This window comes from Palaemon carinicauda, chromosome 2 (genome assembly GCF_036898095.1).
Source record: "Palaemon carinicauda isolate YSFRI2023 chromosome 2, ASM3689809v2, whole genome shotgun sequence".
Taxonomy (NCBI): domain Eukaryota; kingdom Metazoa; phylum Arthropoda; class Malacostraca; order Decapoda; family Palaemonidae; genus Palaemon; species Palaemon carinicauda.
In genome coordinates, this window is record NC_090726.1 from 152,179,149 (window position 1) to 152,194,566 (window position 15,418).

The 15,418-nt window shown below is 45.8% G+C and overlaps 1 protein-coding gene across 1 annotated transcript in view; it reads right to left on the reverse strand.

Annotated features, from left to right (window-relative positions):
• Window positions 1-15,418, reverse strand: part of LOC137628022 (protein mono-ADP-ribosyltransferase PARP3-like) — a 398,487-nt gene that overhangs the window by 19,550 nt on the left and 363,519 nt on the right. Inside the window, exon 11 of the mRNA XM_068359393.1 lies at window positions 12,769-12,938. Coding sequence (XP_068215494.1) covers window positions 12,769-12,938 — 170 coding nt within the window. The remainder of the gene's footprint in view (window positions 1-12,768; window positions 12,939-15,418) is intronic.

The window sequence follows — 15,418 nt, forward strand, 5'->3', positions numbered from 1 at the left end:
TATCTGCGAGGCCCTGCTCAGACTGTCGGCGAGCACATTCCTCTTGCCAGGAATGAAGCGAGCTGATAGTGTTATCGAGTGGGTTTCGGTCCACCTCGGAGTCTCTACTGCAAGATGGGATAGCTGTTGCGAAAAAGTGCCTCCCTGCTTGTTGATATAAGCCACTACCGTGGTGTTATCGCTCATCAACACCACGGAGTGACCCGCCAGGAACCGTTGGAACTGTTGAAGGGCCAGAAAGACGGCCTTCAATTCTAGCAGGTTGATGTGTAGGCACTTTTCTGATTCTGACCAAAGGCCTGAGGCCCTCTGGTTCAGAACGTGCGCCCCCCACCCTTCTTTTGACGCGTCCGAAAACAGAGTCAATTCCGGGGGGAGGACGAGAAGAATCACTCCCTTTCGCAGGTTCTCGTCGGCCAGCCACCACTGCAAGTCCGTCTGTTCCAGAGACCCTATTGGGATCAGAATGTCCGGGGAATCGGATCCTTGATTCCACCAGGACTTGAGCCGCCATTGAAGGGATCTCATCCTGAGGCGGCTGTTTGGAACCAGACGGGCCAGGGAGGATAGGTGACCTAAGAGACGCAACCACGACTGGGCAGGGAGTTCTTTTCGTCTGAGGAAAGGTTCCGCCACCCTCCTCAGCCTTGCTATCCGGTCGTCTGATGGAAAGGCTTTGTGGAGATTGGTGTCTATTAGCATGCCTAGATAAACCAGTCGTTGGGACGGCTGCAGAAAGGACTTCTCGAGGTTTACTACGATCCCCAGATCCTGGCAAAGATCTAGAAGCCTGTCTCGGTGTCGAAGAAGGGTCGACTCCGAGTCTGCTAGGATCAGCCAATCGTCTAGGTAACGAAGGAGACGAATGCCGTTCCTGTGCGCCCAAGTCGAAATCAGGGTGAACACTCTGGTGAACACCTGAGGAGCTGTGGAGAGACCGAAACACAGCACCTTGAACTGGTAGATCTTGTTGTCTAGGCAAAATCTCAGGTACTTCCTGGAAGACGGATGGATTGGGATCTGGAAGTACGCATCCTTTAGATCCAGTGTACACATGAAGTCTTGTGGTCTCACCGCAAGTCTGACCGTGTCTGCTGTCTCCATGCTGAACCGGGTTTGTTTGACAAACCTGTTCAGAGCCGAGAGATCGATGACGGGTCTCCAGCCTCCAGTAGCCTTCTTTACAAGAAAGAGTCGACTGAAGAAGCCTGGAGAGCCGTCCACGACCTCCTGGAGAGCACCCTTCTCGAACATGGTCTGGACTTCGGCCTGATGGGCCAGCCCCTTTGCCGATCCCATGGCATAAGAGCTCAACGACACTGGATTCGCTGTCAGGGGAGGTTGAGATGACATGAACGGGACGCGATAACCTTGGCCGATCACTGAGACCGTCCAAGCATCGGCCCCGTGATGTTGCCACCTGCGGACGCAACGCTGAAGGCATCCCCCCACAGGTGGATATGCAGGGGGACTGCCACCCCTAGGGCTTGCGGCCGCGGCCGCCACCCCTAGAAGTCTTGCCTCCCCTGGAGGACTTACCGCCCCTCTTGACCTTGGCTGGAAAGGGCTGGGGCTTAGACACCACTTTCTTAGCTGCCGGTGCCTGCTTGGGAGCCTTACGAGGCTGTTGCTGCTGTTGTGGCGGGGCTGGAGGCTTATAGGGCAGAGTTGTAAGGGCCCTGTGGAGGAGGGAGTCTGTGCTGGATTTCCTCCACCTCTCAGCCGTTCGCTCCAAGTCTTGAGGCTTAAACAGGCTCTCCCCCAGGAGGGAGGCATGTCGGAGCCTACACACATCTACGGCGGGGACCTTCGGATGGAATCTCTCGGACACAGCATCGCGACGCTTCAACACCGAGTTGGCCCACAGGGTGGTAACCTGGTGCGCCAAAAACTCGATGGAACGGGTGCCCGAGAGCAAGAAGGTCTCTAGGGCCTTCCTATTGGTCTCCTTGGACAAGTCCTCCGATCGCAATAGGATGCCCAGAGATCGTAACCAGAAGTCCAGCCACGAAGTGGCCTGCATGGCACACTTAGCGACCTTCTCGTGGTTAAGGATCTCTGCCGCCGAGAACGACACCTGCCGGGCAGAGAGTTTCTCCAAGGGAACTCCCTTCGCCAACTCCTCCACAGAATGATGGAGAGGAAGAGCGAGGTTGTGCTCACCCAGGATCACGAAATACCTCCTCTGCTGAAGGCGAGGAGGAGGGATGAGTTTGTTCCCGGCAGTGGAACGATTGGAGGAGGCAAGAAGTGCGAGCTGAGCATTGGCCCTAGCTCTGGCACTCTTCAGCCCCCGAGACCAGGGCAGAGCTGCACTGGTCTTAGGGGCCTTCCGAACGTCAAACACTTCGTCCAGAATCGTGTCTTTGCCTTCACGGGGGGGGGGGGGGGGGGGGGGGGGGATGACTGGATCCGTAAGACTGTTAAGTTGCCTTATCAGGCTTAGGACCTGCCAGAAGGCATGTTCGGACTCTTGCTGTTCTCCTCCCTGCGGGCTGGCAGCTAAGTCTCCTGCCCCAGGAATCTCTTCCTGGGGTGATACGTGGACATTCCCCTGGGTAGTCGTGGGTTCCTGACGAATCCTTGCAGAGGATTTAGGGATGGTCTTGGAATCCTTGGGTTCCCTCCTGGGAGGGATGCAGGATCCCAACAACGAGGTTCGAGGGGCCCCTTCCTCACGAGACGATTCTCCTGCCTGAAGCAAAGTCTCACCCCCTGGTGCCGAGGGGAAGACTACCGCCCCACTGGACTCACCTGAGGACGGAAAGGCCTCGACCACGGGAGAAGGAGAGAGGACTCGTGCAGGAGAGGGGACCCTCGAGACCGACCTCTTGGGAACCAACTTCGCCCTGGGGGAAGTCACCACGAAGTCCACTCCTCTCTTTCTCTTCAGTGTAGGAGAGACAGCCGCTGGTTTGTTACCCTGGCCGGCGAGTGCTGGTTTCATAACCCTCACTAACGCCCATGCCAGTGGACCAAACCAAGTCTGCTGCTCCAAGGACACAGAGTCCGAAATCCTCGCTAAGGTGAAAGGGATCGGGCGATCCTTTGGAGTGGACACGACGGTACCTGCCTGAAAAGAAGGTGGGGAAGAATGCTGTACTGACCTGTCTTCGTCCTGCACTACCAACCTGTGCTTGGATGGAGGTGATCCCGAGTGCCGTCTAGGAGCACGCGTCCCTACTGCTTCCACCGGCTGTGGAATTCGCCGCGAACTATGGTCGCGCGAGGGCGAACGGTCGCGCAAAGGCGAATGGTCGCGCTGGTGCGCAGGCGAGCGGTCGCGCGGGCGAGCGGTCGCGCGGGCATGAGGGTGGGCAGGTAAATGAACACGTGTCCGAGGCGACGAACGCAAGCGATGGCGCGACGGCGAGGGACCGTGCTGCCGCGTAGGTGAAGAAGATCGCTGGCGATAATGACCGCGTGATGGTAAGCGATGGCGAGCAGCATGTGTAGGTGAATGATCGCGTGATAGGGTGCGATGGTGATCAGCATCCGCAAGAGGGCGAGCGTTCAGGGTTGTGCGATGAGGAGCAGCATGCGTAAGCGGGCGATCGTGCAGGGTTGTGCGATGGCGAGCAGCATGCGCAGGTGAATGATCGCGTGAAAGGGTGCGATGGTGATCAGCATCCGCAGGAGGGCGATCGTTCAGGGTTGTGCGATGAGCAGCATGCGTAAGCGGGCGATCGTGCAGGGTTGTGCGATGGCGAGCAGCATGCGCAGGTGAATGATCGCGTGAAAGGGTGCGATGGTGATCAGCATCCGCAGGAGGGCGATCGTTCAGGGTTGTGCGATGAGGAGCAGCATGCGTAAGCGGGCGATCGTGCAGGGTTGTGCGATGGCGAGCAGCATGCGCAGGTGAATGATCGCGTGAAAGGGTGCGATGGTGATCAGCATCCACGCGAGGGCGATCGTTCAGGGTTGTGCGATGAGGAGCAGCATGCGTAAGCGGGCGATCATGCAGGGTCGTGCGATGGCGTGTAGGTGATCGCTGACGAGCTGGTGATCGCTGGCGAGCAGAAGGTCGACGCGTGTCCTGTGAGAGGACAGGTGGTGCGGCGCATTCACGAGCAGGAACGGGAAGATCGCTGCACGTTGGCGAACATGTGTTTCTGACACACGCGCAGCACGATGTTGCGTAGCCACAGGACCAGGTGGATGGTGAGCAGGGAGTTCCGCAGGAACTAAAGGGTGGTCAGAGACCGCAGGGCGAGGGTCCTCAAATGAGCGCTGATGCTCGGAAGAGAGCTGACGAGCAGGAAAGCGCTGGCGAGGGGGGCGAACATCAGGAGAGAGCCGACGAGCAGGTTAGCGTCGGCGAGCAGGAGATCATCGACGAGCAGGAGATCGCTGGCGAGCAGGAGAGCGCTTGCGCGCTAGTCCTGCTCGCGTAAGGGAAGAATCCCTTAGCCCCGAAGGGACCGTTGCCCGTCGGGTGACGAGTTCTCCAGAAGGCAAAGATCCGGTAGGAGATGGTGAGCGGTCTGCAGAGAGGTTCAAGGAGGGCGGAGCAGTCGGTTGAGGTTGACGAGGAGAGTCCCCCCCTGAGGACGAAGACCCAAAAAGGCACCTCTTAGTCCCCTTGTAAGGGGAAGGGAGGCCCTTGTGGCGTAGAGGGCGGTGAGCCTTACGGCGGAGGCGGCCTCGGGGGAGATCGTCGGGACCATCGGTCCTCCGAAGGGGAGTCTCCGTCAAAACACTTCCCTCAGAAGGAAGCTGGGCAGCAGTCGAGACCGAAGGACTCACTTCCCCCTTCGAAGGATGCACGGAAGGGGGAGGAGAGCCTTGAGCACCATCACCAGCAACAGCACCTGCGTCGGAAGGCCTAGCCACGTCGGAGGCCTCTGTCACCACGACGTCGACAATAGACAGAGGGTCTACCTCCGCTACCACCGGCGACTGTTTAACAGCGGCCCCCAACGAGACAAGGTCAATAAGAGCGACCCTGGAGGGCAAGCCCTTAAGCCCCAGGGACAACCAAATCTGTAAAAGATCATCACTGGATAAGGCATTATTATCAATAACCTCCCCCGGAGGAGGAGGGGGAACCGCCTCGCTATGGGAGGCGACGCCCTCTCCCCCCACCGAAGGTAGGGAAACAGAACAAGGGCCTGCGCTCCCACTCGGATGACTCTCCTTAGGAGGGGGACGAGGGGGAGCTTCGGAGGAGGTTTGGGCGGCGGAAGAAGAGTCCCGAGAACCTTCCTCCTTCAAGGCTAACCCCGGAGGAGAACGGTCTCTCTTGGACTTCTTACGCCGACGGCCAAACCTCTCCCACTGGGAGGCAGACCACTCCCTGCACTCACGGCACATGTTATCCTGGTCGCACCGTCGACCCCGACATTGAGGGCAGAGGGTGTGAGGATCCGTAACAACGTCCGACATGAAAGTCCCACAAGGACGGCCGGCAACTCCAGGGCATGTACGCATAGTAAATAAAAGAAAATAACTGAAGGTCAACTTCCAACCAATCACACGAGCTGAAAAGAAAAAGCAGAAAATTAAAGGCTGTCACGAAGGCGATGAACAGACACGTCTGATCACCGCCGACCCAAAAGTGAAGTGGGGCAAGTCACCGGTGTGTGGAGGGGGGAGGGGTAGCAAGTTACCCTTCCCCACCCCCCCCCCGCTAACTAGCGCGGGGGTAATTAACCCTCGTTAAAAACTATTGGCTCGTCATTTCAGCTGCACTAAATGTAATACCGCTTTGTAAATAGCGTGGTTTGTATTTCGGTTACGGAACAAATAACAAATATAACTTAAAATTCACCTATCTATTAATCAAATACGTATGCACCAAACAGGACAACCAAAAACTTTCCTGCATCTAATAAAAATATCTATAACAATCAAATTTATAATGCAGGGCATATGATAGCAAAAGACTGAACTTACACATTACATAATAAAGATTAATCAGATACACTCGTCCACAAAACTAAAAAAAAAAATGCCAGGGAGATACTACTCCACTAATAATCAACTTTCTTATTAGCTAGAATAAAATTGGACAGTTGGATACCTGAATGCAACCCCACTGAGGAGTAAATGTCCCAGTGATTATAAAAATCATCTATCACTCATTTATACATTATTGTCCACAGATTAAACAATCTTAGAAATAGAAGTCTTTCTTATTTAGGTACAAACGAACAACAGAGGCGCCTGGACACGAAATGGGCCACCAAAAGAGGTAGAATTGGTAAGAAGGAGCCAGCTGTTGTGCGGGCGATGATTGATGACCTATCCAAGAAAATGCGCATGAAAGCTCCAGCCTATGTCAGCGATGACCAACAACTGACAAGAGGATGTGCACATACGTAATCTTGGCCAGTGTACCAAAGAACCAATTCTGATGCGTATCCATGACTGTTGTGTGTATTGTAGTGTAGTCGCTGATGTGACTCATTCAAAGTTAGTGAGTGTCAGTGTACTGTGTAGCTTGTGTCACTACCTCAGTGTGTCATGCATGCGATAGTACAGTAATGCTTTACACGAAATTATTCCGTTCAGGAGTGGCTTTCGTTTCGTGAAAATTTTGTGTTACGAATCACATTTTACATGTAAATTTCCTAATTTGTTCCAAACCCGACAAAAACACCACATTAAATTTCAAAATAAAGCTACCATATAACCACAACGAAATACTGTACAGCCAAAAACATTTGAACCATTCAATATACCTACACTAACTGTTAATACCTGTAAATTGAGTAGTTATAAGAACATAATGCAATAATACAATACATACAGTATTTTTACAAAATATACAGTACCACAAGTACTGTACTATCATAGTTACCCCTACTATAGAAAGATACATTTTCTATTGTGTAACTTGCTTTCTTCATATTTTCTATGGGTGATTAATTTATTCTTGGCCTGTCAGGCAAATCTCTTCTTATTATGAAATACTTTTTGCAATGTGAGTCATAAAAATCTTCGCATCTCGTTTTGCAGAGTGAAAATTTCATAAGCAGATTCTTTCTTGAAGAGAGGTATGACTATATTGCCTGTTTACTGGTCTTGTGTATAACCTATAGAAGTAAGAAATCACAATGGCCACGAACAAGATACAGTGCCTAGTGCCCAGAAGTGATTATGAAACCACAGATTCGAGCGAGGCTATTATCATGGCAGCAATTATGAACAGGCACAAACCACGTGTGCCTATGATGCGGCTGCCTAGAACTGGACACAGAACGGCAAGGTACAGAAATAAAAATGGCTCACCGTGTTGGCAGCTGGCACCAGAAAGGAGTGGGGGTTATTTCTTGACCCGATGAGATGAATATCGTAAGGGGATGAGCCTTGAAGGCGACGACATTGTGTTGCAGCTCCTAGAGTTGTGTGAAGAGGAACTCCGAATGGACCTCACCAGTGCGGCAGGGAGGAGCATGGCCAGAGAAATTGAAGAAGCCATCCATGATTTGATGAAGGCCATTGCTGTTTTGGGGGAGAACACCATAGTGGTGACAGCCACGCTACTAGGTATGTACAAAGGCTGCGTGTATCCAGTGCAATAATTCCACTCTCGCATCAAGGCACAGGGTAACACAGGCAAGTACTGTACTCCAGGAAATGTGCATGCGGCCTAGGCGTCAACTTCATAGAGGAGATATTCCGGGATATCCTTGAGAGGTGGATTGCTGTCCAAGGCATCCAGTTCAACCTCCTCAGCAACCAGAAACAAAACATGTCACTGCAGGAGATGAACAAATTTATCAAGGCAAAGGAGTCTGGGAAACAATTAGTCTCTTGGCTGCTGGACACCCATAAAGTGGAGGCAGTCACCAGCACATACACTGTATCAAGAAGTCCAATTCTCTACGATGGGCCAGGTAACTGAATGCACACTTAACCTGGATCACCAACTTTAAAACAATCATTGTGACAGTTGGCTCTGATGAATTTCCCAACAATAGCCGTACCTCAATCTTAAACTTAGTGTCGCTAAGCAGGAGTACTGTGCTCTCATTTTAAGATTGAACCAATGTGTCAAGCCATGGCACTGCCAGCCATGCACAGATAATCCTCATCATCAATCAAGTTATAGTATCTTCACAGGTGAGTATACATAAATTAATTTAAGTTTGAGTTTCAAAAGTGTTTATGAGTGTATTATTTTCACGAAGAAAAAAAAAACCTATTTTTGGGGTGGTGCTGTGTGGTCTCTATGGACTTTCCTGTAAAGGATAAAAAAGGAATTGAATGTGTCAAAAGAATAAATATTGTCTCCCCTTCTCAGGGGCAGTGTTTCTACATGCAAAGGATGGACTTGAGTGTGTATACAAGAGACGCTGAGTTCAGGCACTATAGAACTTGGACAGTGCACAACTAATGCTGAAATCTTTAGGCTATTGATGACATGCCATCACCGAGAAACATCACTACTACTGGAGACAAAATTACTTGTGCCAAGCTGCCATTGTGGCAACGTAAATGTTAGGTGTTAACAGAGGCGAGTTGAATGCAGGTAACCTTTATTCAACAGATAACAAGCTTATATACAACCACTTGTCATATAATTCCAAACTAACTAAAACATGAGATAGCAAATTTAAACAGGCTGGCCTATTATCAGTGTAGGAGAGAACATGGAATAAGAAAAGCAGTAGTATTACATTGTACGAGAGTGTATGAAACATGTGGTATACCATCTTCTATACTTAAAGAGAGAATCAACTGTCCCCCTTCCCTACACAAGGCAACGGAGGAGGGGGGGGGGTTTTAGAGACCACTCAGCAACTCCGAAAATAGGTTTTACCATTGTCAAAACTACTTTTTGGTGGTCAATGCAAGGTGACTGCAGGTAACTTTCATTCAACAGATAACGAGGTCATATACAAGCACTTGCGAGCAAGAATGTCACAAAATTTCAAACTAAATCATGAGATAGCAAGCTTAAACAGGTTGGTCTATTACCAGTGAAGGAGAGAGCGAGGGATATGAAAAGCAGTAGCATTACATTGTATAAACGTGCATGAAACACAAGTCTGGTACACCATCTTCTAGACTGGAAGTGAGAATCAAATGTCCCCCTTCCCTACACAAGGCTAGGGAGGAGGGAGGGTTTTAGAGACACCAGCAGCTCCCAATAATAGGTTTTACCATTGTCAAAACTACTTTTTGGTGGTTAGTTAGCTGTGTAGTCTCCAAGGACTAATACAAGAGATATAACTGACTAGACTTATAGTCTCAAGGAAAACTGTCTATAAGCAAACAAATAGGTCTGACAATCACCTCATAAAGGAAAACTCTGGAGAGGAAGGTAGATGCTTGTCATTATGCTTCTACTGAGGGATCTAATTTGTGACTCCCTTCTATCCAATTTCATCTTCTTGGAGTCACGAACGAGTCGAGATGGTTCTGGATGTCCTGAAAAGGCATATTAAAAACACAAAATGCCAATGAGAGCAATTTGTCTCCCATTGTGGGTTTGTAGGGATGGAGAGAGGATCAGCTTTATTGATAAGGGAAGTCATTGGAATATGGAGCAACTCCGTTGAAAGGGACTTGTTGGACTGGGTACTGAAATGGACTACTTCTGAGCATGTGCATCTCTGCAAGTATAATTACAAGATAGGCATTGAACAGCAGTTACGTTAAGGCTATAATACTGTATAAGGGTTTCACATAACAAGATCACCCCACGACATGGATAGAACCTTTGTTGTGGTCCATGGCCTAAGAATTTTTATGCCACAACCAGGTAACGACCTGGTTTTCTTGAAATCCCTTCTGAGTCACTCATCTCTATATCTAATTAAGGTCTTTCAACCTGTTCTTCAAAACTGGATGGACTATGAAGCAAACTGAAGGTCCAATACCTTCTTCAGTTACCATCTAGACTCTAGATGGTAGAGAGTAGCAAGACCGGAGAAAGAAATTGACCTACAATTGATTTGTGCACCAGTGGCAAAATTCTTTTGTCTCTACTCCAACTCAACAGTAGGGCAAATAGACAATTATCTGAACTCCCTGTAACCAGAAGAGTTGATCACTGATTTTTCTAGTTTTGTGAAAGTTCTTGGGGCAATATTGAGGCTGAAAAGAATCACTTTGAACTTGTATGAACTCTTCCCTAGCAGAAACCCTTAGTAAGATAGGATGTGGGAAGCAATTGGGACATGGTAATAAGAATACATTAGATCTATAGCACAGATCTAAGACACCCATTGTAGTAATTGGCAAACATGTGTGATGGTCCTCTTGAATGCATTGCATATGACGTGTCGAGGATCACTATCCTCTTAGGTATGCCCTAGAATTATTAGGAACAAATTTTTTCTGCAACTTTTTTTAAGCTTTTTGCTTTAAAAAGTAGTCCCATGCCAGGTTTTTGGTCTGATAAAATGGGACTGTGAGGTAATTTAGATATCCATGTGACCAACCCCAACCTTGTGAGACTATGTTTTGTCCCGACCAAGAGATAGTCCAACGATCTTGAAAATGATTGAGGTGACCCTAACCTGATTTTATTCATGGATGAGGTCCTCTGCCATAGCATGGCTGACAAGTATCCAGGTTTCTCCAGGTTTGCCTTTATTTGTCTTTTTCCTCAGAAAACATCACTAAGATTGGGACTCTACCTAACCAAGAAGATTTTTCTATCTCTGCTACACAAGAGGAATGTCCAAGAAGAGTTATTTGGTTTGCCACTGTCTTCCCTAACACTAAAGAATCAATCAAACTGTTGTCTAGAGGAAAATCACCAGCCTTTGAGACAGTGGCAGGCTTGTACATCATCAGTATACCTCATTAGGTTTAAGCTGGGACAGTACTAAGGGATGTATCCTTAATTTGTTTACGTGATTACAAGAACTTAGCAAAATATTTATGTTCTACATCATTTAATTGAAGTTCAAAGACCCGCATCAAAAATATTTGATTCACAAAAAAAAAAAAAAAAAAAAAATCTTGTGCTAAATGCAAGGGACCACCAATAGGTTCACTTCCTTAAAATCCATGAGAGCCATTGCTTATTCCCCCATCAGCAAACCCGTTAGACTTTTATCAGAACATGACACACCACGGGAGTCTTCTTCTGACCATAAAAACACTAAGGTCCAGCCACTGCCAGGTCAATAGGCTGGAACAAAGGAGTGGAAAAAGTGCAGAAACTACCATAGAGGATGCAAGCTGACTGAATCCAGGAGGAACAGTAACATGCCTAGCAGAATCCTAGGCTGGAACCTACCTAGCAAGCTGACTGAAACCCCAGGGGAGCACTCAAAAGTTGCCTCCCAATGAAGACGTCAGTCTCATCTGAGGACACCTAGAGTAAGGCCCCTTATTCTTCAGGGTCTATATCATCCTCTGACACTAAAATTACCACTTGGAGTGGGATCTGGTCTACCCTGACCCCTCTACCAAAACTCCTTACTGATGAATACAATGCTGTTGGGCAGATGAACTCCCAGAATTCTTTACTTGGTAAATACTGAGCAGAATCTGCAATCTTGGCAAATTCTTTGACTCCTGTAAAAGGAGATATGGCACTTCCTCTCTAACCTGCTGCTTATGGACCCTTATCTTGGGCAGAACGAACCCACTGTCATAAGAAAGGGCAGTTTACAGTAAGCAAAGCCCTGCTCCAACATGCAAAATGGTCACTATGCAAGTGACGCTGTTGTGTACCATTTATGGGTAGCTGGAATATTACAGGGGCTTTGGCTACATTTGACCTTGATTTCATTAATATGCAATATAAATTTCACAGTTGAAAAAAGCAAATTTACTAGTATTTCTACAGTAAGGAGAGGAGTCTATCTTGTCAGGTGTCCCATAGACCAAAGGCCTTACTAATATTAAGGTTTTAGGCTCGGGTATGACTAAATCCTTCCTGTAACTATCAAGTAGATAGTCGCTCCTTGAAGGGTAAGGGAAGACAGCCATAATTTAGTGAGGTAGTAGGTTAGCCAGGGCATCAGCCACTCATTGAGATACTACCGGTAGAATGTTATTGGGTTCTTTGACTGGCCAGACAGTATTAATTGGATCCCTATCTATAGTTACTGCTCCTTTTTCCTTTACCTACGCGTACATCAAATAGTTTGGCCTATACTTTCTCCATTCTACTCCGTCCTCATACACCTGACAACGCCGAAATTACTAAACAATTCTTCGCTCAAAGGATTAACTACTGCAAAGTAATTGTTCAGTGGCTATTTTCCTCTTGGTAAGGGTAGAAGAGATGCTTTAGCTATGGTAAGCAGCTCTTCTAGGAGGACACTCCAAAATCAAACCATTGTTCTCTTATCTTGGTCTTGCACTGTTTTGGGTTAGAGTGCTCTTACTTGAGGGTACACTCGGGCACACTGTTCTATGTTTTTTCTCGTCCTCTTGTTGTCTGTTGAAGTTTTTATAGTTTATATATGAAAAATCTAATTTAATGGTTTTACTTTTCTTTAAATATTATATTTTGATTGTTCATTTCTTCTCTTGTAGTTTGTATATTTCCTAGTTTCCTTTACTCACAGGGCTATTGAGCCCTTGGGCTTATAACATCCTGCTTTTCCTTACAATCCTAACTACCACCTCCCATTCCCCACCTATCCTATCCCCTTATACTGTAGTTGCGTAGCTTGGAAATGTAATTGCTGCTCATAGCAATTGGTTTTATATTTTCAAGATCCCAACCTATAAGCATATATGCATCTGACTTTGTTCTATTTCGAATCCCTCAAGAGTTTGCAGATGTTTGGCACAAAAAAATAACTCTTGAATTTTGCAACTTTAACCCATTTTCAAAAGTAAATCACTTACCATACCAAGAGCTCTTAGCATGCTCTGATGCAAAGTAAATGCCACGGCCAACCAGGCCACCAGAGTGGGGCATAATCCTCAGACCAGCTTTCAAGATGGCTGCTACTACAGCAACATTAGTGCCGTGCCACAGAAGTTTGCGATGTTTGATATCCTCGTGTGCACTGAACCTGTTAAGAAAATACATGTCAAGATAAAATAATTAACACAGTAATATTTCTCTTAAGAACAACGAACAATATTCATTACCTTGAAATTCTAAATTACTGTACTCCTATACATCTCACAAAGTAAGAAAAATTTAGGACTGATATAGGATAATTTGGAGGCTAGTAACACTATTTAACATTTATACTATAGTTTCAAAGTATTTCATGTCAGTATTTAGCCAGATGTTATTGAAAAAACATTAAAACAAAATTTGTTACTTTCATAATAACCTATACTCACGTTGATTCATTGGTTTCTCGACTTTACTGACAAAAATTTCCCATTTTGTTTCCTTTCAATATGCATGACTCTAGTAAAGTAATAAAATACTTTAACAGTTAACAGTAAGAAGCATATCAAATGCCACACCTGTGGATCTTGGCCTTTGTATAATGTTAAAAAAAAAATAAGTTGGTATAAATATATTCATAAATACTGACCTTCATCAAAAAAGTATCTCATCTAAAATCTTTGTCATGATATCAAAACAGTGTCATCTAGACCAAGTCCTGCAAGTATTTTATCACATCACTTAAGGTCATCTTAACCTATTTATGCCCACTGGCAGGAAATCCTGCCTCACTATTCTAATGTGATTTGACCCAAGTGTCTACCACAACATTTTCATACTGAAGGTACATGATCACAGAGATCATTCTTATGAATGATCAAAGATCACTAACCTCACCTGACCCAGCTTGGCAGTTGAGCTTTAGTTGACAAAAGAAGATGACTGAGAACCATACCAATCACAAAGAAGCAAACTACAATATTTCTGTCTAAGTATATCCGATTGCCAATATTTTATTTTCAATATATGTGTGTTTATACAGAACTTAGATTTCATATTAGTTATAGCACCATTTCTAGGTAGTAGGCAAAGCGCCAGCCATCCATTGAAGATACTACCGCTAGACAGTACTACATTGGATCCCTCTCTCTATCTCATCTTTCCTTTACCTACACATACACCGAATAGTCTGGCCTATTCTTTCTACATTCTACTCTGTCTTCATACACCTCGCAACACTGAGGTTATGAAACAATTCTTATTCACTCAAGGGGTTAACTACTGCAAATATTGTTCAGTGGCCACTTCCCTCTTGGTAAGGGTAGAAGAGACTCTTTACCTATGGTAAGCAGCTCTTCTAGGAAGAGAACACTCCAATATCCAAACATTATTCTCTAGTCTTGGGTAGTGCCATAGGCACTGTGCCAGGATCTTTAACAGTCTAGAGGTAGAGTTCTCTTGCTTGATGTTACTCTCAGGCACACTATTCTATCTAGTTTTCTCTTCCTCTTGTTTTCCTTGAAATGGTGTGTTGTGCAGGTGGTGGCTTATCAAGAGGTTGTCTTTGTCTTATTTGTTTCTTTATATTCCTCGCACATATTCATTTTCCTAACACTCCTTACTGTCCTCCCTTCAGTTGAAGTGGTTATCATAAAGGGTACTTAACCTTGCATGGTATGTTGGCTCTGGTATGTTGACCAATTTTATCCAACTTTTTATCTCTACACTATGGATTTTATCAATCACTTTATATATATTTCTGTATATATTGTTTTTGTAGAAAATAAGATAAAATTTATCTTATGTTTCTTATTTTTTCTTACTTAAAAAGATCTCTGAAATTTGTTTTGTAATTAATAGTCCTAATAACGTAAATTGTGTGCTGACAATTAGATTTAAATTCCCGATAAATTGGTCGTATAAAAAACTGTTGACCCATTCAAGACTTTAAAGTAAAATTTAGACTTCGAGTTTTCTTCGAGGTTTATTTGGTAACCTTCGGCAGTTGTTTCCCACCCGCCAACAGCTCACCACTCTCCTTACCAAGGTCTGTGTTTGATAATGAAAACTATTTTAGAAAATTTTACAGTGATATTTTTGAGGAATCTTAGTCTCCGCCATTTGCAATTTATGGCCGTCTGTTATTGCCGGTACTCTACAGCTCAGGTCGGCAAGAGGACTTGGCATCTACGGCGAACTCTTCTGGCACATTAAGACGTCTGGTTACTTTGAGGTGAGTGTTAATCGAGATATTAAAGTAATTTTTCTCAACGTCCAAATCACTAGTCCCGTAAAATTAAATCTCGTAACTTATATATTTTTTACTATCATTATTGTATTATTGTATTCTTTAGAGATCTTTTTAAGCATTATCCCAGTTTACATTCATGACGGCATATTCTTAGCTAGGTTTAAACCATTTATATTTGTTTATCATGAGTTTGGTTTTTAAGAGTTATGTGGTCTGATTTTGTATTTGTAGTTTTGGATCAATTACGTGGATCTCGTTATATTTATGGTAGTTGTGTTTTTGATAGGTTGTGAGATTCAAAACGATGGGACATGGGTCCAGTGCCATGGACACTGTATCAGGTTGGCATCAATATTTAATCAGTGACATTACTGAGACACTATATCATGATAAATGTT